Source organism: Talpa europaea (assembly GCF_964194135.1).
Source record: "Talpa europaea genome assembly, chromosome: 7".
Lineage (NCBI taxonomy): Eukaryota > Metazoa > Chordata > Mammalia > Eulipotyphla > Talpidae > Talpa > Talpa europaea.
The window spans coordinates 107,850,561-107,874,540 of record NC_140074.1 but is presented as its reverse complement, the minus strand read 5'-3'; the positions used below and the strand labels follow the sequence as shown (position 1 = coordinate 107,874,540).

At 35.0% G+C, this 23,980-nt stretch overlaps 1 protein-coding gene across 4 annotated transcripts in view; it reads right to left on the bottom strand.

Annotated features, from left to right (window-relative positions):
• Positions 1 to 23,980, bottom strand: part of BCAS3 (BCAS3 microtubule associated cell migration factor) — a gene marked incomplete at its 3' end in the record, with an annotated part of 480,594 nt that overhangs the window by 304,465 nt on the left and 152,149 nt on the right. For all 4 annotated transcript variants that reach the window (XM_084239092.1, XM_084239093.1, XM_084239095.1 and 1 more), the window contains exons 13-14: positions 21,272 to 21,405; positions 2,219 to 2,483 (exon numbers count right to left, since the gene is read on the bottom strand). In XM_084239092.1, coding sequence (XP_084095218.1) covers positions 2,219 to 2,483; positions 21,272 to 21,405 — 399 coding nt within the window. The remainder of the gene's footprint in view (positions 1 to 2,218; positions 2,484 to 21,271; positions 21,406 to 23,980) is intronic.

Sequence of the window (23,980 nt, the reverse complement as noted above, 5' to 3'; positions counted from 1 at the left end):
AGGTTTACATTGTTTTTGACCAGCATCAGAATGTTTATCCACAAACTGTAAATACATCATTTTTAGAACTAACCAACAACAATGCCCATTTTGTTTTGACATGTAAGATACAAAAAGAACATGAAGAAAAATGAGCACTGCTCTAAGGTCTGCGCTTAAAAATGAGAAAAACTAGAGTAATGGGCTGAAATTCCAACACAGTAAAATTTTAACACATTATCAGCAGGAAAGTGCCTACTGTATTCATTGGTTTCAAATGGGAAGGTAAAGGACAGCTGTATTGGCAAACAGTCTATAACCTCCTCTCTGAGATGGCTCCATTTAGTTTAGGTGAAAATATGAAGAGCCAAGAAAGGAATATAGTTGAGAGAAAAAGTATATTTTCACTCAGAAATCAAGTATTGTTCTCCAACTGTTTATCTTTTACAAATAACAAATCCATGATTGATTAGACCACTGCACCTTTCACCAAGTATGTACCCGAAGGAATTTGTTCACAGTCATTTAATATCTGTCTTTGCCCTTGGACTAGAAGGTATACAAGGACAAAAATGACTTTGATTTTTTGTGAACATCATGACCAAAGCCTAACACAAAGCCCTGGTTTGTGGCATGCATCACAGGAAAGGCATAGGAATAAGAAACAGAAAAAAAGATGACTTTCTAAGGTTATATAAAGGTAAAGATTATAAATCTTTCTATTTTTCTACTAATATATCTGTGGTTCTCTTTTTTGCCCAGATGCCCACATCCACACACTGAATGTCTTTGGTGAAATTTAAGAAAAAATAGTCAATAGAAAGAAAAAGATACTGAAAGGACTTATAGTATTATCTAATTATGCAGCAAAATGTTTATGGCCTAAAATGTAAGTAGTTATTTCCAAAGTAAACATTCTTGAAACTGTATGAAAATACTAATATCATATAGCTTTCTTTTTTTTTTTTTAAGATTTATTTATTTATTTATACAAGCACTGGGTACAGTCAGAAGCGCGGGTGGGTGAGAGAATTCACCAGAGCCAAAGCGGGGAGCAGAGCAGGCAGAAGGACCGAAGTACACTGCTGAGGGGAGCAGCGGGCGGCAGGAGAGGTCTGTGCACCATGCGGGACCCTCCTCCAGTGGCCGGGGAGCAGCCGGGGAACCAACCGGCTCTGCAGAGACTGCGGGCAGCTTTGCAACCCAGCGCTCAACTGCTGCGCCACCGGGGAGGCCCACTTTCTAACCATTTTACAAAATGAAATTATTGTAATCTAAAAAATGTTTTAATTCACCAAAGATAAATTCTAAAAGATTCGACCTTGAAGATCATGAATCACTAGTTAAGTTAAATATATATGCTATTTCAACTGTTCTTATGAAAATAATAGCAGTGTGTGCTAATAAAGTGTGCTAAGGAATAAATAAAAATCCTGAATTTTTTTTACAGAATTCTCTCCAGGATTCCACTTACCTACATATGTTTTCACTTAATAAAATCTACATAGGACAATAGGAATTAATCTCACAAACAATGTTTTTAAAAGGTCAATATAACAAAATATATATACTTTGTAATTCTACTTATAAAATAGTGACCAATAAACAAACAAACAAACAAACAAATAAATAAAATAGTGACCAACAAAGGATACTTCCTAAGGAGTAAGACTATTTCTCAAAAGTAAGGAAGAGATAATGATCATGAAAATCAGAATCATTTTTTCATCTTCTAGAGAAAGGCCACAAAAAGGGTGTTCTATAATATTTCATTTATTGACTGGGATGAGTCTGATACAACTATTTCCTATAAAGCTAAGTTATGGAGCTATACATTTTTTCCCTGCAATATATTGGTAGAAAACCCACAGAGATGTATTTTAAAATAAAATGCAAATGTCGCTCTAAAATACACTTGCCTCATGACAATTCCTTTTGTGATAAACTATAACAGTGAGCTTGGTTAAAGATGAGTCTTCAGAAAAAGGTTTGAGGATTTGAGATTCAATCCCCAAATTTATGAAAACAGGAACTTCAGAGTCTACAAAGATCACCATTATTATGCTGACTTCGATTTCTTACATTTGTTAAATGATTTTAAAAATTACAAAGACCTAAAATCTTGCTTTTATGTGAACACACTAGAAAAATGGCTTTATTTTATCCCAGATCTCAAATATTGAGGATAAAAGGATGGATGATTGCAGGGGACAGTGGGGAGGAAGAAAATTAGGTTTACCATGTAGCGGTGATCCAGAAGGACTACTTGATAGACCTGGAACAGGACTACAGCGACCTCCTTGCTTAGATGTCAGCTCTTGTTCAATCTCTTCCAGTCCAGCACTTTTCTGGAACCGGCTCATACGATTGACTACTCGTGGTGACATGTGTGTTCGGACACAAGGCTGGCCACCATAAGGGTTGATGGGGAAAACATGGGAAGTACCCCGGAGTGTACTGACCACAACCCAGCGACAGTCATGGCTGAAGCAGATGTCTTGTACCTAGTAAAGAGATAAGGAAAAACACAGGAATGGTTGAAACTACTTGAATTTACTGTAGAGTATCACATACAGTCCATGAAATATGAAAAGAAATGGCTGCTTCACTACCAAATTAATCTAAGATTGGGTTATAAGTAAAATGTTTTGTTCTACAATTGAGTTTCAAAGTGACTATTAATCAACACTTCTCATTAAGGTTGCTGTATAGTGTGCCCAGTCAAAAAAGAAGACCGTGCCACTTCAACCTACAGGGCTGTAAGAAAACATGAGTCCTGTTTATTTTTCTAAATGAATCTGGCTTCTTACAAACATAGTATAGTAAAAATAAGTTATTCCTTCATACTCTTACTGGGTACTATCCTGAGCACTAGGAACAAATGGGTAAAAAAATAATATTTTTGCTTTTAGATTAACAGGAAGAAAAGACTTGTGAAGATATATAAAGAGTGAAATAATGGTCTCAGTTATACTAGACTGTGGTTGAGAGAGGTGAAAATTAGATGTTGAAGGTGGAGGGTTAGGAGTACATTGAAAAACATCAGAATAGGCATGGGTTCTTGCCATTTAGTTTTGAAGTAGGATATACTTAGATATTGCAATTTAGATATTCTACTTCGGATATAAAAGCATGGATCTAAGATGGAAGTAAAGGATGGGCAAGTAGTTCAGTATGTCAGAAACTCCACAAGTTTGCATAAGTCAGAAAAAGCAATGTTTGGGTTTTATTTAAAATATAATGTAGTCAAGATTTCAATTTTGAAAGAATGGTTCTGGGAGTGAAATGTAGAAGAGTGGATTTCCACTAGGGATAAGGATAGCTTTAGGAAAATTATTTAAAAATTCCATCAACAGTCACAGACAATGGTCCCTGAAGAGTGGTGGGATGCAGAAGAAAAAAGATCTCAAAATGAAACAAAATCAAAAAGCCTTTATCTATAGTGGCTAGCAAATTTTGTGGACCATATAGACTCTCTGTCCTTTCAGTGTCAAAAACCAACATAGGAAATATGTGCAGCAATGTCCAAGAAAAAAAGGAGAAAAAAGAATATTTACTAAATCAACTACCTGGTCACAGACTTGACTGAGGGAAAGCTAGTAATTTATATGACATTTAATGAACAATGAACATAGAAGTTCTAGGATTTTCAAATTAGTAAATTGAATTTACTACCCTTATCCTGGTATCTAATGACAAAACCAAAAATGTGTCCATTACATTTTTACTTAAAGAAAAGCATGTAAAAGTAAATATTATTCTACCACTTTAAAACATACACTCGAGGGCCTCCCCGGTGGCGCAGCGGTTGAGTGCTGGGTTGCGAAGCTGCCCGCAGCCTCTGCGGCGCCGGTTCGATCCCCGGCTGCTTCCCGGCCACCAGAGGAGGGTCCCGCATGGCGCGCAGACCTCTCCTGCCGCCCGCTGCTCCCCTCAGCAGTGTACTTCGGTCCTTCTGCCTGCTCTGCTCCCCGCTTTGGCTCTGGTGAATTCTCTCACCCACCCGCGCTTCTGACTGTACCCAGTGCTTGTATGTATAAACAAACAAACAAATAAATAAATAAATCTTTAAAAAAAAATTTAAAAAAAAAAAAATAAAATAAAACATACACTCGAAAAGGAAGGTGAGCTGAAGATGCTGATGAAAGATTTTCTCCATTGACTAAATGAACAACTTATTTCCCAATACATAAAACAAGCATTAAAGGATGCTTTAAAAAAGGTAAAAAAAAAAAAGAAAAAAAAGAATACAGAACAGGTAAAAGCACAGCAGAATAAAGTCACATGTTCATGAATGTGAATAAATTGAAAAACATGTGTGTGTTATATACAAGTATGAATAGGGCATTACATTAGTACATAATTATTATATTATTACATCATGAACTAAACTTCTCATGAAGTCAGAGAAATGCACGTTCCAACACATTAGATATTAAATTAGCCTAAGTTCGTAAAATCTTGACTAATATTTCAGAACTATTCTACAAATAAGAATTCATTAAAGTACCAGTCTCCAAAAGATCCTAGGATCTTATGTATGAAAAAGAAACATTAGTTTCATATATCAAGACATTTCATTGCTAAACATGGATATACCCAAAATTCCACCATTTGCTGACAAATTTAACTCCCAGGGATTCCAAAATTATGAAACATCTCCCAGGTGTTTAACCTCTGTAATGTGCCTACAGTAATTTTTATCTAAATTGACTTAAAGAGGAAGAGATGAACAAAAGAGAAAATAATACAGTGTGAGACAAATCATATATCAAAACAGCAAATGCACTGGCACACATGAGAACCAAATGTATAAAAAAATCTTTAGGTTTAAAGAGCAATTTATGTTCATTTTCAGAAACACTTGTAATCAAGACCACTTCCTGGTCTTGTCAATGAAAAGGAGTTTCCTTCTTTCATTTGAAGAGTATTTCTGATAGGAGGTGGTGCTAACAATCAGTATCAAGTCAAGAAGACAGAATTTCACCTAAATGCTTACTTAGAAAACTGCTAATAGAGAAGAGATTCTGCTCTATGACCTTGAAGACACATCAGCATACATAAATGAGCACAGAGGATTGCTAAAGATATAAGCTATCAAGAGACCACAGAAACTATAATCCTTTAAAAGAACGTTACAGAGGATAACAAGTCGCCTAATCTAAAAATGTGAAATAACTATTCAACTGTTCTTGCTCTCAAACTAGGCGGGTGGTTTTTTTACACAAAATAGAAACTAGTAATAAAATGACATCATCTTCATGACTTATGGGCCTCAATTTTAGACAATTTCTTGTTAATATTTTCTCATAACAGAAGAGGAGAGCTAGATGTATCCTGCTTCGGATTTAGCTCTATATTACTAGATATCATGGCAAATAACATTTTCCAAGTACAATTCCAGTAACTGTTACAAGCTAAACAAACATCCTTCTGACTATTTAAAAATACCTACTCTCAATTTTTAGAATAAGGACCTTTCACTCAACAAAGACTGCTTGGAACCGGGAGAGGGCTGGCCCCACAGCCAGAGGTGAGCTGGGAAGCCCCCTCACACCAGGCCCCGTCTGGCCACCAGTTGGAGTCAAGAGGGGGATTGGGCAACAGCCACTGGACCAGACTACAGGCACAGGAAAGTGCGCTTCCCACTCGCCATTTTAGAATAGGGATCTTTGATTCAACCAAGACTGCTGGGAACTGGGAGAGGGCTGCCCCCGCTGCCAGAGGTGAGCTGAAGGCCCCCACAAGCCAGGCCCTGCATGGCAGGGAGTTGGAACCCAGAGGGGGATCCAGCAATTTGGAGGCCAGCAAGCAATCCAGCCACCCCACCTCCTAGGCAGTCTGTGGGACTTCAAGACACACCTTTGGAATTAAACAAATACAGAAGGAGGAGATAATCTGTGACAGCAACCATTAACATATTCAGTTTAATAAAGGGGCAGGATACAAAACTAACACACAAAAATCAGTAGCCTTCCTATACACAAACAATAAATCTGAAGAAGAAGAAATCAAGAAAACCATCCCTTCTATTATTGAAACAAAAATAAAAAATCAAACACTTGGGAATAAACCTAACAAAAGAGGTAAAGGACCTATAGAAAGAAAACTATAAAACACTGTTAAAAGAAATAGATAAAGACACAAAGAAATGGAAAGATATCCCCCACTCATGGGTTGGAAGAATTAACATTATCAAAATGGCCATCCTACCAAAAGCATTTTACAGATTCAATGCTATTCCAATAAAAATTTCAATGACATTCTTCAAAGAAATAGAACAAATATTGATGAAATTCATATGGAGCCACCAAAAACCCTGAATAGCCAAAGAGCTCCTGAAAAAAAAAAGAAGGGAATGGAGAAATCACATGCCCAGATTTCAAACTATACTACAAAGACATAACAATCAAAACTGCATGGTATTGGAACAAGAACAGACACACAGATCAATGGAACCCAATAGAAGATCCATAAATAAACCCACAGATTTACAGCCAACTAACCTTTGACAAAGGAGCAAAGAATATGCAATGGAGTAAAGAAAGTTTGTTCAATAAATGGTGCTGGGAAAACTGGGTTGCTACATGCAAAAGAATGAAGCTTGATTACTACCTCATACCATGCACAAAAACCAACTCAAAATGGATTAAAGAACTAGACAAAAGACCTGAAACCATAAAATATGTAGAAGAAAATACAGGTGAAACACTGTATGACATGCACCTCAAAAACATCTTTACAGACACATCACCCAAAGCAGTGATAGTGAAGGCAAAGATAAACAGCTGGGACTACATCAAATTAAAGAGCTTCTGCACAACAAAAGAGACAATAACCAAAACAAAGAGGAACCCCACCAACTGGGAGAAAATTTTTGCACACAACACTAATGATAAAGGACTGATCACAAAAAACTACAAAGAGCTGATGAGACTCAACAAAAACAAAGTAAATAATCCAGTCAAAAAATGGGCAGAAGAACTAAAAAGAAACTTCTTCAAAGAGGATAGGCAACTGGCCAACAGGCATATGAAAAAATGTTCAGCATCACTTGTAATCAGGGAAATGCAAATCAAAACTACAATGAGATACCATCTTACACCAGTGAGAATGGCACATATTAAAAAAAAAACTATCAACAACAAATGTTGGCAAGGATGTGGAGAAAAAGGAACTTTCCTCCACTAATGGTGGGAGTGCAAAATGGCCCAACCACTATGGAAAGCTGTTATGGAGATTCCTCAACCTACTAAAGATAGAGCTTCCATATTATCCAGCAATTCCACTCCTAGGTATTTATCCAAAGGACACAGAAACATTATCTAAAGGGCACCTGCACCCCTATGTTTATAGCAGCATTATTTACAATAAGCTAAGCTATGGAAACAACCCAAATGCCCAAAAATAGATGACTGGATCAAGAAGATGTGGTATATATACACCATGGAATATTACTCAGATAAACAATAAAAGATAAACTCATGCAATTTGCAGCAACATGGATGGAGCTGGAAGAGATCATGCTCAACGAAATAAGCCAGAAAGAAAAAGAAAAATACCGGATGGTCTCACTCAGGAATTTAGAAAACCTAAATAAGGGACCAGGAAAAAGACTAATTATGATAAAGAAATAATCAAAATCAACAAGCAACTATAAACCAGAGACACACTACAGGGCGGGGGGGGGGGAGGAGAGAAGGGATTAGGGTCAAAATAAGGGGGGTGGGAATTGCATGGTGAATATAACCAAGATGAAAATGCATACATTGTGTAAAAATGAAAAATGATGTAAGAATCATATAAAATAAAATATATTAAACATAAAAAATAAAAATAAAAACACCCATTCTCAATTTTATGAAGTAAACATTTTTTAGATAATTATTTCTGCAATTCACTGACTATTCACAAACTTGAAATCAAGAATTGATCTAGGGCCTCCCCCATGGCGCAGTAGTTGAACGCTGGGTTGCAAGGCTGCCCGCAGCCTCTACAGTGCTGGTTCGATCCCCGGCCGCAGGGCAAGTTGCCGACGGGCGAGTTGTCCCCAGTTGGCGCGCAGAACTCTCCTGCTGCCCTCTGCTCCCCTCATCAGTGTACCTCAGTCCTTCTGCCTGTTCTGCTCCTGCTCTAGTGAATTCTCTCACCCTCCTGCGCTTTTGACTGTACCCAGTGCTGGTATAAATAAATAAATAAATAAATAAATAAATAAATAAATAAATAGATAGATAGATAGATAGATAGATAGATAGATAGATAGATAGATAGATAGATAGATAAATCTTAAAAAAAAAAAAAGAATTGATCTAGACCAAACACATGTGAACAGCAAAGGAAATAATTTCTAGTTCCAAGCATTTCAAAATGCTGTAAATTAGAGGGGAAAATGAATGTCTACATAGACAAGTGCAGGTTTCCTTTAATATAGGGTTCAGCAAACTTTTTATGGAACTGGCCATATAATTAAATTTCAGAATTTACAAGCAAAGCAATAAGATCAAGATTACTATGCAGATTCATATAACAAGATTTTTCCTGAGTATTTTTTGGCTTTTGTAATGTGGATCTTCTGATAAGAATGGAATCCTTTTAACAGGAGATATACTTCATTGAGTTCTGTGCTGCTACTATTATTATCATCAAATATATTCCAATGCTCACCTATAAAAGCTATTCTTAGTTCAAGGGCTGTACAAAACTAGACAGTTTGGTCACAGTAGTCTATGAGACTGTTAGACAAAAATAATCCTCTATAAAAGCAGAAAGGTCTTCAGAAATCTAAAATCAAAGTCAAAAGCTGGATAAAACCCCCAGGTCAACAGGAGTAATTCCTAATGCCGAGGACTGGAGGGAGGAAATGAAGAAAGGCTGCTGCTAGTTACCTGCTTCGCTTTGGGATGATGAAATTTTTCTGGAATAATTAATCACGTTTGATGTACAACTGTGAACATGCTAAAAACTACTAGATAAGAAAGATACTTTATAAGAATGAACTTTATATATGTGAATTATGTCTCAATAAAGCTGTTATTGAAAAAAAAGAAAGAACTAACTAGTTAGTTTGCTGACTGGGAAGTTCTATAGTCTCTTTTTATAGTTTATGATTTCATTTAACTGCCCCTTTCTTCTAAGAGATGTCTCTTCTGTCCTAAGCTCAAAGGAAGATAAGCAGCTACAACAAAGCATAAACTAGCATTTTATCTGTGCCCATCTTGGCTCTCATCACATCTGGCAGTGGGTTAAACAAGTGACTTTTACCCATATAATATGGGTAAAAGGTATAATCTGATGTTCTTATTAAGTTTTATACCATTTAACATAAAGGTGTGGAATTAAAAGATGGGGGAAAATCAAGCAAAAAGTACCTAATTTAGTATGGGAATACTCATTAGGACAATCATTATTATCAATTTGGAATCTTTAAATATACAATACAGAATTCTTAACTAACTTTGAGATATTAGTTAAAAACAGTTCTTACTAAAATGTCTTTAAAATTATATTATGTCATTTAATTTATTGATCTTTAAAAGGTTCCTACATTATTTGGCATATTTATAATATCTCACACTTGCTTCTTGTAATGATATAAAATTCTGCTATCAGAAACCAATTATGCTTTTAAACAGGTAATATATCTTTTCCTTAAAATATACTGTAGCTTTATTCCAGCAGTACTGGATTTATACAAATATATTTCAACAATCTGAATTATCTATTTTTAAATATATTGGTGTTTTAATTCAAAATAACAATCTTTGGGACATGTAAAATCATATATAACACCAATATACTCAAATGAAATAACTGTCAAACATTTTTATCAAAACCAAACAAATATTCACAAAATGGGATGAATTCAAATTACATATGAAACAACAGTATCTGAGCACTAGAATTAAGTGTTATTATGTTTAATCATCTAAAATGTAGAAATTAGCATTTTAGCTTGCTCAAAATTTACGCTGCGAATTCACCTCCCAAATCCAGTTAAGTAACTACTTTACTTATTACTCAGAGTGATGGTGCACGGGTGCATTGGTGAAGGAAATTCTATGGAGACTACACCTGAGGGGTGGGGGAAGCAAATATTGTTTAAAAATGAACAATGATGTAAAATATAAAAAAATAATTTGTTTAAAAAAACCAAAAACATATGATCATTTAACATTCTAAACCCTAAGACAGAGATTCTCAAACTTGAGTATGAGATCACCTAGGTCATCTGTAAGAAACGCAGACTCTTTAATCCCACTATCAAAATTATAATTCAGTAGGAATGTGGGATGGAAGGAGAACATGAGGAAGAAATTGGGAGTTCTAGAATACTCCGAAGATGCAGCTACTCAAAGTCTGTAACACGGAGGTAGAAAATAAAGTGATCAGAAATGAGTTCCTCCAACCCCTTCCAAGCCAAAAAAAATTACATAAATGTTGCTTTTCTTCAATATAAGGAAATGACAATGATGAATAAGGTGTTACTGGGACAGATGATTGAAAAGGGTAGGAAGAAATTTTCTGGGATAGTTAAAAGTTTCTATATCTTGATTGTGGTGATGGTTATATAGCTGTTAAGTACTAGATGGAAATGAAACACCATTTCCAACCTTCACTCTCTCACCACTCTCTCAACTATATCAACAGAAGATAGCTTAGTTGATATAGTTATGTTCAGTTAGACAAATGCAAGATTATAATGCAGGATTCTGAGAACATATCTCCTTTCCTGATAAAGAGAATTAACAACACCAATGCTTCCCTTTCTGCCCACTGACTGCCTTGAATTCAGAAATGAGGTCCAGAGAACTGGCAATAGTCAACAATCAAGGCGAAAAGAACAAAAAGTCACAGGAACAGAGTTGAGCAACTGTACAAATATCAGCAGTTGCATTCTTGTGATATGAGAAAAATAAACCATAATTTTATACCATTGTTAAGTAACTTTAGACTCTTCAGACAAATATATGCCTAATAATTCAAGTATCAGTTCCCATTAAATCTTCTTCAAAAGGAAAGAAAACCAAAGCAAGGAGTACATGGATAAAAAGTACCAAGAATATTAATCTTTCAGAAGCTATAAAAATAAGAATCAGAAAGACAACATCCATATAGCAAAAGTTAACCAGTCAGTATATTTTACAGTAAATCTGTAAAACTGTGGAAGGTGGGTCTACTTATACAGGGGCAATTAGGAAACAGTTCATAAGCTTGTTGGTAGATACACCAACCTACAGGTGTGATTAAATTGTATAGAATTAAATATACAGATGCATGTACACACACACACACAAATAAGTATAAATGAATCTGGTGAAATCTGAAAAAATTATTAGAGTATACCAATATCAATATCCTGATTGTGATATACCTAAATTTTGCAAAATGTTATCCATACAGCTGGTAAATTATAAATGGGATTTCTGATAAGTGCATATTAATGTATAATTTTTTTTTTAAAGTAAATGTGGAACCCTGCAAACACCCAGTGCCAGGTGTGATAATAAAGCTGACTCTTGCTGCAACTTGAACTTCAGTGGAGACAGGGATGAGGGGAAGCCAAAAGTGCTACCCACACCAGGGTGAGCTTGGCAGTGATGGGAATGGGGCCAGAAAGAAGGACACTGTTGTGCCTGGACACACATTGGACCCTGACAAGTAAGGGAAAATGACTGTCAGCAACACCTGGCCAAGTGAGACAAGGCAACACTCCTGGCTTCCACTGTGGCATCTGCTGGAGAGCCTTCCCTGCACCAAGACAGGGAGTAATATGATCACCTGGCAGTTGTCACTGGAACAGACATGTGAACATTAAATTCATGTCCTCTTGTTAGAGAAATATTCTTATGTTCTGGTAGGTGAAAGATACCCTAGAATGTGTTGTACATAAAGTTTATAGCAGTGAAGAGCAACTAATCTTATGGGAGTACTACCGTAGCTCATATTAAAATGATTGTGTAACTGGGTATCCATAGGTTAATTGATTGTTGTTTACTTACTTAAATGTCAGAGGGTATCCTCTGCCATGCAGACTGAGATGGTAGAGGGACAAGTGCACAACAGACAAGGCTTCCAGTTTCTCCCAATGTTATACAAAAGAAACAACAGTTTCCCAGAAGGGAAAATTTAGGTAAATACTTAATGGCTACTGAAACACTGAGGTGTTATCTCAGTACAACATCGCCACCTGCCTGATTTAGCAACCAAGTACAGATACTTCCTTTTTTAGAGGGCAGCTATTAACCTGTTACCTTGTGACTGAAGAACTGATCCTCAGAATATGTTCCAACCTGGCCCTACAGCATCTTGTTTTACAGCTACTTTCTCACCTACTCCACTGTCTGAAGTAATGCCACGGTTCAACAGGCCCTTGATTCACAGAGCTTCTTTAAATGTCTGTGACAGATTCACAGATGGCTTGACTAAGTTGAAATCTGAAGGTGTCCACTGGCCCAGGGTAGCTGTAAACCCCCAACAGAGACTCTGGAGGGCCAAATAAAGTAACAACTGATCAGCATAGCAGGATAATGGGAACTTGTCACCTGCGCTTTACACAGATTACAAATCTACAGGTGTGATGAAATTGAGGATCAACCATATTCATTCTTTATATATTATCTATGGATATTTTTGTGCTACAAAGGCAGAGTTGAATACAAATATCATATGGAATGCAGAGTTTAAAATATATATGGCTCTTTACAGAAAAAGTTTGCTGACTACTGCTTTAGAAAATGTACCTTAGGACTGGAAATGTCTTATTTATCCTGACACAGCTAGTTTTCAGTGGTCAATACTGGGATGGCCATGAGGAAAAATACATTCTGGCAGATTGCAGGTGCCACTCTTTTAGGGTCACTTAGCTGTACAAACAAATTATGACTGATAGTTGAACAATCTAGATCACTCATGACCCATTTCTATCTGATGATGAGAGTGACTGGAATAAAGTGCTGGAAAAGCCTGCAACTGCCTTGTATTGCACAGTGATTACCACCTAATGCCATAATTGAAATGCATAAATATACTGCAGGTTATTTATCTATTAAGGTGATATGGATGACAGGATTGCACAGATATCCCATCAGCCCCTGCAATCCCTCCTATTTCTTCTGTCTCATAATGAGAAAGTGCTGTTAAGCTCAGTTTTAGGTGATACCCATTTAAATCTTCCTGATAATTTGACTCTAAAACATTATGGAATATCTCTGGTAAAATACTTTCTCTCTTAACCTTTATTTATCTGATATTAATATGGTCCGATTTTCAACATCTAAGCTTATGCTTGTTGTTTGACTGATATGGTTGCTTTTTACCATGCATTTATTATTCAATTAATGTCTCTATACACAAAGTAAATCTCTAACAGGAAGTTTCTTCCTTTAGATTGGAATGCTTTAGATTAGCATATATTAATATTTAAATACTAATATTTAAACAAATAATATTTAAATACATGTGCTTGAATTTTGATATTCCATTGAATATTGTACCACGTTTCTTGTGCATGTAAGACTCCTTTTCTGATTTTATTTGATTAACTAAACATTTTTTTGAATTCCATTTTATGCAAATACTGTATTTTTAGATATAGCACAATAAACCTTGAAACTATAGTTCCAAATACCTACTCCCACTCTATCACCAAAGATCCATAACACTAATGTTTTATGTACCATACATAATATATGTTATGTGTGTATATATATATATACACACACACACAATATAATCCCTGCAAAATAATGTAAAAGTAAATATATCCTAATTTGAAAATTCTACATATTTCTAACAAATTAAGAGGAAAACTTATACTGTCTACTAAAAAATTTACCATTTCTCAGATATAATATTACTTCCCAAGACCAACGTTTGTTCTGGTATCATTTCACTTTAGTGTAGATATGAATCTTGATACTTTTGCTGGACAGACCATTTACTTTGAGGCATAAATAACATAAAACACTGTATTCATTTTGGGGGGTACTACATAATTTGATATTTGATTATACTGTGAAATGATCACAGGAAGGATAGTTGATGTGTCACCATACAAATTTTTTTCCTGTAATATGGAGAATTTTTGATTATTTTTTTTCTTCTAGTTCTTTAAAGTAATCCAACTGATTTCTCATGAGAAGTCAATAGTTTATTAAAATGTTATTTCCCTGAATGTAATGTGTTACATTCCTCTGGCTACTTTGATTTTCATAAAATCAACTATGATGTTCCTAATCTTGTATTTTCTCACATGCAATCCTATTAGGTGTCTGTGTGTCATTTTAGGAATATTAATTTATATATTTCAACAAATTTGAGAGGTTTTTCTATTTTTATTTCTCCATATTATTTTTTCTGCATCTTTTCCTATAAATAGTCTCCTTCTACCAGGATATCAAGAGAAACTTTGCCCCAGGAAGAATCACATACAGAGTCTCAATCATAGCTGTTTTGTACTCTGAGACTAGACTGCAAAAAGTTAGTGACCCCAAAAACAACATATTTAGATCCAATACCCTGGTATCTGCATATATTACACTATAGGTCCAAATAGCAAATATTACCTTATTATGTAAGTTATAGATCTTGAGAGCTTATCCTGGATTACTAATATTGATTCTAACTATATTCACATGTATCCTTTTAAAACAGAGAAAACAAAGAAGAAAAAGAAAAGTGGCCAGAGGCAGAGGATGGAGTGATAATCCATAAGGTAAAGAATGCTGGCAGAATCAGGAAAACACAAAGAAAGGATTATTCTTTAGAAATTCTAGAGGGAGTGCACCTTGATTTTGAACTTTTAGCTTCCAGAATGCTAAGAGAGTACATTTCTTTTATTTTACTTCCCCAGGTTCATGAGAATTCGTTACGAAACCTATAGGAAAGAAATATGCAGTAAATTTATATATTAACCAGAATTTTCTGTTATGGATCACCCAGGATTGAGGTTACTAGTTTGTATGACAAAGTACATGTTAAAATGTTTAGAAATGGTTGAGCTACTTTTCTGAGTAATTGTACATTTTATATCCCCAAGAGCAATATATGCAAGGTCCTGTCCATCCATTCACTTAAAAGATGCTTTAAATGCATGAAAACTTGTGTATTTTCATTCTTTTAACAGTGATTTTAAAAGAGCAGATATTGTATCTTTTGCTGTGCAGAAGCTCTTTAATTTGATGTAGTCCCAGCTGTTCATCTTTGCCTTCACTATCACTGCTTTGGGTGATATGTCTGTAAAGATGTCTTTGATGTGCATATCATGCAGTGTTTTGCCTATATTTCCTTCTATGTATTTTATGGTTTCAGGTCTTATGTCTAGTTCTTTAATCCATTTTGAGTTGGTTTTTGTGCATGGTGTTAGGTGGTAGTCATGCTTCATTGTTTTGCATGTAGTGACCCAGTTTTCCCAGCACCATTTATTGATCAAACTTTCTTTGCTCCAATGCATGTTCTTGGCTCCTTTGCCAAAGGTTAGTTGGCTGTAAATTGGTGGGTTTATTTCTGGATTTTCTATTCGATTGGTCTGTGTGTCTGTTCTTGTTCCTATACCATGTAGTTTTGATGATTATGGCTTTGTAGTATAGTTTGAAATCTGGGCGTGTGATGCCTCCATTCCCTTCTTTTTTTTTTTTTCAGGAGAGCTTTGGCTATTTGGGGTTTTTGGTAATTCCATATGAATTTCAACAATAATTGTTTTATTTCTTTGAAGAATGACATTGAAATTTTTATTGGAATAGCACTGAATCTGTATACTGCTTTTGGTAGGATGTCCATTACCAAAACAAAGAGAAACCCCACTGACTGGGAGAACATTTTTGCACACAACACTAATGATAAAGGTCTGATCACAAAAATCTACAAAGAGCTGATGAGACTCAACAAAAACAAAGTAAATAATCCAGTCAAAAAATGGGCAGAAGAACTAAAAAGAAACTTCTCTGAAGAGGAAATGCAAATGGCCAACAGGCATATGAAAAAATGTTCAACATCACTTGTAATCAGGGAAATGCAAATCAAAACTACCATGAGATACCATCTTATACCAGTGAGAATGGCACATATTTAAAAAACTAGCAACAACAAATGTTGGCAAGGATGTGGAGAAAAAGGAACTCTCCTGCACTGTTGGTGGGAGTACAAACTGGTCCAACCACTAGGGAGAGCTGTGTGAAGATTTCTTGACCTACCAAACATAGAGCTTCCCTATGATCCAGCAATTCCACTCCTAGGTATTTACCCAAAGGACATAGAAACATCAATTCCAAAGAGTACCTGCACCCCTATGTTTACAGCAGCACTATTTACAATAGCTAAGCTTTGGAAACAACCCAAATGCCCAAAAATAGATGACTGGACCAAGAAGATGTGGTACATATACACCATGGAATATTACTCAGCATTCAAAAAAGATAAACACATGCAATTTGCAGCAACATGGATGGAGCTGGAAGGGATCATGCTCAGCAAAATATGCCAGAAAGAAAAAGAAAAATACCGCATGGTCTCACTCATAGCAGGAATCTAGAAAACTTAAATAAGGGACCAGGAAAAAGAATAACTATAAGAAAGAAAAATCGACAAACAAAATCAAAATCAACAAACAACTATGAACCAGAGACACTCTATAGGGGGGTGAGAGGCAGGGATAGGAGGGATTGGGGTCAAAATAAGGGGGTTGTAATTGTATGGGGAATATAAAAATAAAATTTAAATTTAAAAAAAAGTTCAAAAAAACAAATAAATAAAATAAAAACCTGATGACTCTAGGCCTAACACTTGTTGCCATAAAAAAAAAAGAGCAGATGTGTTTTATTTTAATAAATACAAATATCCCTTTTGCTTTAATGGATTTTGATATGAGCATCACTTATAACAATCATTTTCATCCAGATGCTAAAAATTTTAGGTTTTATATCTAAGTCTATTCAAACTGAGTTAATATTTGTAGAAGACATGAAGTATGGATTGTTACCCCATTTTTCTGCACATAAATATCCAACTGGTTCATTGCTGTAAAGAATAACCTTTCTCCATATTGTACCTTTTTCAAAAGTCAACTGTCTAGGTGTATATATATATATATATATATATATATATATATATATATATATAAAATATTCCTAGATTCATTACTGGTTACTAAAGGTTTAGGAAATCTTGATATCAGGTAGTGATATCCCACCAACCTCAGTGTTATTTTACCCATTCTAAATCCTATGTATTTCCATGAGAACTTTAAAACTAGAATTTCAATTTCTTCCTCACAAAAATCCTGCTGTAATTTTGATGGGGACTGGATTCAACACACAGGTCAATTTGGAGAATTAGTAAACTTATTGCATTAAATATTCTATTCAAAGAACATTGTTTAACTTCACTTATTTAGGTATTTACTATAAGCCATGTTTAATAGTTTTCTAGCTTGTACTTTTATTGACTTTTTTAAATTATAAAGTAACTTTTTGTAGTATATAAAAGTGCAAGTGATTCTGTATTCTGACCTCATAACCTAAACTTTTTTTTTTTTAAGATTTATTCATTTATGTATACAAGAACAGGGGTACAGGCCAGAGGTGCAGGAGGCAAGAGGATTCACCAAAGACAGAGCGGGGAACAGAACAGGCAGATTGACTGAAATACACTGCTGAGGGGAGCAGCGGGTGAATCAGGAGAGGTCTGCTGGGCCATGTGGGTAGCTCCCTGGCCAGGGATCTAACTCGTGTTGAGTGGCTGCGGTAAGCCTCATAGGTTGCATCTTAACCCCTTGCACCACCAGGGAGGCCCTTCATAACCTAATCTTGTATATATCACATATTGGTTCTATTTTTGTAGACTCCATTAGAACTTCTACATGGACAATGCTGTCAAATTTAAGTAAAGAGATTTTTATTTCTTCCTTTCTGATTTGATGGAGTTACGTCTTCAGAGATCAGGGAATTCTTTCTATACAACTTTTATTTCTATGATACTCCTGAGAATCTTATGTCTAGGTCTGCCTGGACCCTTAGCAATAGCTCATCAACAAAGTTCACCAGGCTATACATGGGTTTCCTCATCCTGCACCATGAGCTGAAATCTCTTCAAAGGCAGTAAACCAATCAATGACAGCATCATCCTCATTCATTTCACATCTCCCAGGATAATCATCCTTCCCAGTCTAATGTGCACTGTACAAATCCACTGTACTTTTGGTCTTCAGTTGTTTCAGAGGGAGGGTCCCTCTTAATTGACATTGGCCCTAATTGTGCAAGGTGGCTAACTAAATCTTTTTAATGTTGATTATTTCTAAAATTCCTGATTATTTCCTGAAATAAACTATATGAAATAGTTATTGAGCCATATTTCAGGGGAAAAAAATTGAACCTTAAGTTAAAGTAGAAAATTGGTCCTTGGTTATACAATTATGACGTAGTAACCAAAAATACATGAAAACTTAGGAGATGGGGCATGGGGAGTAAGAGCTAAGAGTTAAGGAGCTTATTTGTGGGGGGTTATGTAAATGACTACATTTTCACATTTTAAAAAATAAAGTGTGTTTTTTTTTGGGGGGGGGAGGAGAATTGACAAAATAATGACCATAGAGTTATGCATAGTGTTGCCCGGCTTAATAAAAGTGTAGAAATCCCAGTAAAGACTGAATTTCAGAATAAGTAGGTAATATTTATACTCACACTAAAAAAAAATGTTTTATCTGAGCTAACAATCACATACTATCAATAAATAATACTAAATAGTTAGATCCTTTTACTTGAGAATTAAACATATTAATCATACCATTTTTCAGGACTGCTCTGATAAGGTAAAAGAAATACTTACTGATGTGCAGATGTTTGAAAACCTCAAAATTAGCATGTTAAGTACAAAAATGACATGTCTGCTTGAGTAAGACATGACGGAAGTATTTTAACAAAATATTGTAAGGCTTCCATTATATATGGTTGCACTGTTGAAAACAAGGAATATTTTCCTAGCTGCATATGTGCTTTATGAGGAAAATTACTGTCAGATGCAGGGTATATTCCAAGTCACAGATCACAAAACGACTTAATTCAACATAATTAGATCCACATACTTGATTTTTTTTCTTGCCTGATTAAAGTATCCTCAGAGTTTGTATTAGAATCCAGAATGACATAATTTTGATCACTCAAAGATGGACAGACACATGATGAGCCACACAGTGTTCATCATCAGTGCTAAAGTTTATATATCACTTCAAAATACATTATGATAAAAAAAAATTTTAATTTGGCCATTATTTAGTTTCCTTTGATCTTGGTGTTTACTGTTTTGAAATTTCCAAATCTCTTGAAGTACAGGATATGACATAGAACAAAACAATTTTAATAACTTCTATTGGTTTACTACTTGTTAAATAGGAATAGCATTCTCAATAGTACACATTTGTATCTATCATGTACAAGATTGATAGATATCAAGAGTGATCTCTATTTCCAGGTGGAATGTATTGGTAAACTAAATCATAAATAACACTAATTTAATAAAAATATATCTAAAATAGTTCTGTGTTTAAAATATTTCATTCCAGGAGCTTTTAGCTGAGCTACAGCACACCAGCTTTCAGTGAGGACCAAGTGGTTAAAATAAAAAGAGGTAAGAAATAATAAAGTGCAACAAGCAGATAATGAAATATTAAATCTCTACCTAAAATGCTCATCTAATTGAAAATTTCATTTTTTTTAAAGATTTATTTATACAAGAACTGGGGTACAGGTCAGAGGCACTGGAGAGTGAGAGAATTCACCAGAGATAGAGCGGAGAGCAAAACAGGCAAACGGACCAAAGACACTGCTGAGGAGCAGTGGGCGAGGCAGGAGAGGTCTGCTGCACCATGTGGGTTTCTCCCTGACCAGCCGGGAATCAAACCCGCACTGCAGAGGCTGCGGACAGCCTCACAGCACAGTGCTCAACCTGCTGCACCACCGGAGAGGTCCTAACTGAAAATTTCAAATCAAAGAGAAAGTAAACCAAAACAGTCACTAAAAGGATGGTTGTGCATATAAAGAAAGAACACAATCAAAGGATACTAGAGATATATCAAAAGAACACAAATGCCTAGTTAACTTAAAATATAGGCTATTTGGACATTAAAATAATTGTTGAATATATATGAGGAACTGCATAAAACAGTTAAGGGTACCAACACAGTAACTCTTAAAATCTAATGTTTATTACTAGAGTTATTCAATAAAGAAAAACTATATCTCATAAATTATTTAATTATCTTATTTTAAACTGATACAAAAAAACAAGGTAAATGCTAGATTATATTCCTTTTTCCAGTTTTCAGTATAAAAGTTGGTCAACAAGCAACCTCTTGTACTTATTTCTAAATGCCAAAAAATACTTCTTTCTAAAATGCCAATAAAAACTCACGGATTTCCATATATTTGAAAGTGTTGTGATCTGATAGGATAATATTTAGTGGAAATTTATGATAAACAGCTTCTTAGACTATTGGTAAAGGATAAACACTATAGTTAATAAATTTCATTGGATCAAAAACTACCTCTTAGAATGAAGCATATACAGAGTGTATTGATAAATACAGAAACATAAGCTCTGTGAAACAAAAAACAACTGAGGTTTTTGGCTATTAATATAATATCTCAGTATCTACCAAGTGATGTTAAGCATTTAACATGCTTCTGAATACAAATGCTCAATAAATTAAGGATATGGATGTATATGTTCCTACTGTTATGTGCAGGTAAATGCTGAAAATTGGCCAGGTAAGAAAAAATAATTGCTCTGGTTTGCAGTGTTTGCGGATTTCTTTTATGTAAATACTCCTACCACAAATGCTACAAACATAACGTTACAACATGCAGAGTGGTAAACAAAAGTATATAATTGATGGTCACTAGCAACCATAAACTGCCTTCAGCATACCAGTCAATAAAAACGATAAGAGCATATATATTATAAAATTCAACTGTTATTTTGTTTACACGTATATATGTAGGTGTATCCATATAATCGTGTATATAAAATCAAATTGCATAGAAAAACAGACAAGTTTTCTTTGCAGCAAGAATGTTACCGGGTATGATGAGCAGGATAAATGGAGCTTTTGTTTTATCAGCATTTCTTGAACTGTTCACCTAGTCCTTATGTATTTAGTGGGCGAAAATAAGATAAATATCTTTTCTTAATTATCTGACCCACCAAAGATATGCTTTTACTAATATTAAGCTCCAATATGATATAAATAACCAATAGAATAGATATCATATTCAATAAAATATCCGAAAAACATACAACTTACTTTGGCTTCCGTTTCTCCTCTGTGAAGAGTATATAGATGATGTACAGCACTTTGTGAAGAGGACCAAGGATGTGTCAGAATTTGGAAGACATGAAAGTCATGGCCAAGTGTATCTGTTGTAACTAGAAGCATTCCTGTAGGTTTAAAAAAATTATGATATGCATTAAATATTTTCATACAGAACTCACTGTGCTTTAACATTAGACCAGATGGTGTTAAAAAAAAAAAAATCAGTGACATAAGAAACTTTCTATACTTAAAAAATAAAGACAGCATGTTTTTTGTGACTACAAAACACAGCATAAGCAAATAAACATAGTGAGGATACTAGCTGTAAAGGTTTTATGATGTTCCTTTAGGATTAACAGAGAAAAGTTTTTGACTAAATTTACAGGGTATACATGCATTTTAAAGTACTAAATATGGAAACAAGAATATGAAATGATTTAAATATATAGAACACATTCAATGTTTTCCTACTTCTCAGAAGTTTAAGTTCCAATTATCTACTTTACAACTGCTAATAACCTACCTTAATTCACTAGTTTGAAACTTGACTTCACCTGACCTGTTTATTCAAATTACCTACAGTATAGTTCACAGAAAATTAGCTTTTCATTTCTTTTTTTTTTAAATACAAACAAGAACTGGGGTGTAGGCCAGTGATGTGGGGATGAGGGTGTGTGGGAAGGAAGGGGGGAGGTGAGAGGATTCACCAGAGACAGAGTGGGGAGCAGAACAGGCAGATCTACTGAAATACACTGCTGAGGGGAGCAGTGTGTGAGACAGGAGAGGTGTGCTGTGCCAGGGGGGTAGCTCCCTGGCCAGGATCAAAGTCATACCACAGTATCACTGGACATTAACCCCTCTGCCAACAGGGAGGGCCAAGTTTTTCATTTTGATGACATGTCAAAGATAAGGTTTATTTGCCTACACCAAGACTGCAAGAACTTTATATGTTCTTTTGAAAGATTCACTTTTATACTTTACATTTAGGTCGGTCAACCATTTTGGTTAACTTTTGTTAATCTAAAAATATAAGGTATCAGGCCTCCCTGGTGGCACAAGGGGTTAAGATGCAGCCTGTGAGGATGTCTGCAACCTCTGCAGCATGGGTTCTATTCCCGGCTGGCCAGGGAGCAACCCACATGGCGCAACAGACCTCTCCTGTCTCGCCTGGTGCTCCCTTCAGCAGTGTACTTCAGTTGATCTGCCTGTTCTGTTCCCTGCTCTGTCTCTGGTGAATCGTCTCACCTCCCACACCTCTGGCCTATACCCCAGCTCTTGTATGCATAAATAAATAAATCTTTAAAAACAAAAGCATAAGGTATCAATCTAACACTTTTTTGCAAATGATGCCCAATTGTGCCAGCAAGCATTCTTTCCTGTAGAAATTTTTTTTTATCCATTAATCAAATAGTCATACTTGTGTAGATCTTTTTCTAAAATAAAATTCTATTCTATTCCACAATTGTTTTATTATGGTAAGTTGAAATTAGGTAAATGAATTCTCCTTTTCAATATTATGTTGGTTATTCTAGTTCCTTTGCCTTTCCAAATGCAGAAACAGCGCAAAATAATATGACTAGAATTTTTTGAGGGGATATTAATTTTGTAAATCAATTTGCAAATAATGGACTTCTGACCTATGAACACAGCTTATCTATCTATCTATCTATCTATCTATCTATCTATCTATTCTTAGATCTGGTATAGATGATGCTTCAAATTTTTTTCTTGCTGTTGTACAAAAATATAATTGACATTTTTTTACAATGATGATATAGTCTGCCAGTTCTAGGAGTTTTAAATGTAGACAACACATGATTTTCTTTACAGACATAATTTGATTTCTTCCTTATAGATGCTTTTTCTTTCTTTTGTAGACATTGCATTTGCTGAGGTAAATAGGTGTGGTGAGAAGTAACATTCTCCATGACTTCTTCCAAGTTTTAGAAAAAGCATTCAGCTGATGATAATGTCAGCTGTATTTTTTTTTTTTATAAATTCCTTCTACCAAGTTAAGGACACTCCTTTCTACTTTTTATTTCTGACAGTTTTTATACTGAACTACGCTGAATTTTGTGAAGTGCTATTCTGCACCATGAGATGATTAAGCGGTTTTACTTAAATTAATATGGTGAATTTTAATAATGGATGATTATCAAATGTTACAGACGCTTTGCATTCTTGAGATAAGCTCCACTCAAAATTCTTTATTACATGGTACTGGATTCAATTACTTAATATTTTGTTGAAGATTTTCATGAGTGTGTTTCTGGGGGGTGCTGGATCATAAGATTTTGCCTGTTTTTGATATCAGAGAAAGCTATTCTCAATGTAAAATATACCTTCCTTGCTATTATTTCTTACTTAAATGTTCAGTATAATTTGCCAGGAAAACTATATGGGTTTTTCGTTGAAGCTTTTTTTAACTACTACATTAAGATTCCTTTGAATCCATGTTTTGTTAACATAAAATAACTTCTTGGGTGATTGCATTTAATTTTATTCTTGGGGAAGTCACTTCCTAGAAATCTAGGAAACTTTACAAATATCGTAGGGTTTTCCTTGTGCCTACTTTTTCACACAAGAGATTGATAATTTTTGCCTTCTTGTCCATTTTTGCCTTCTTGGCCATTTTGTCTAGGTCTTTTCAGGGAAACTTCTATTGGTGTCACTGAATTTTCTCTACATTAAGTTGCAAAT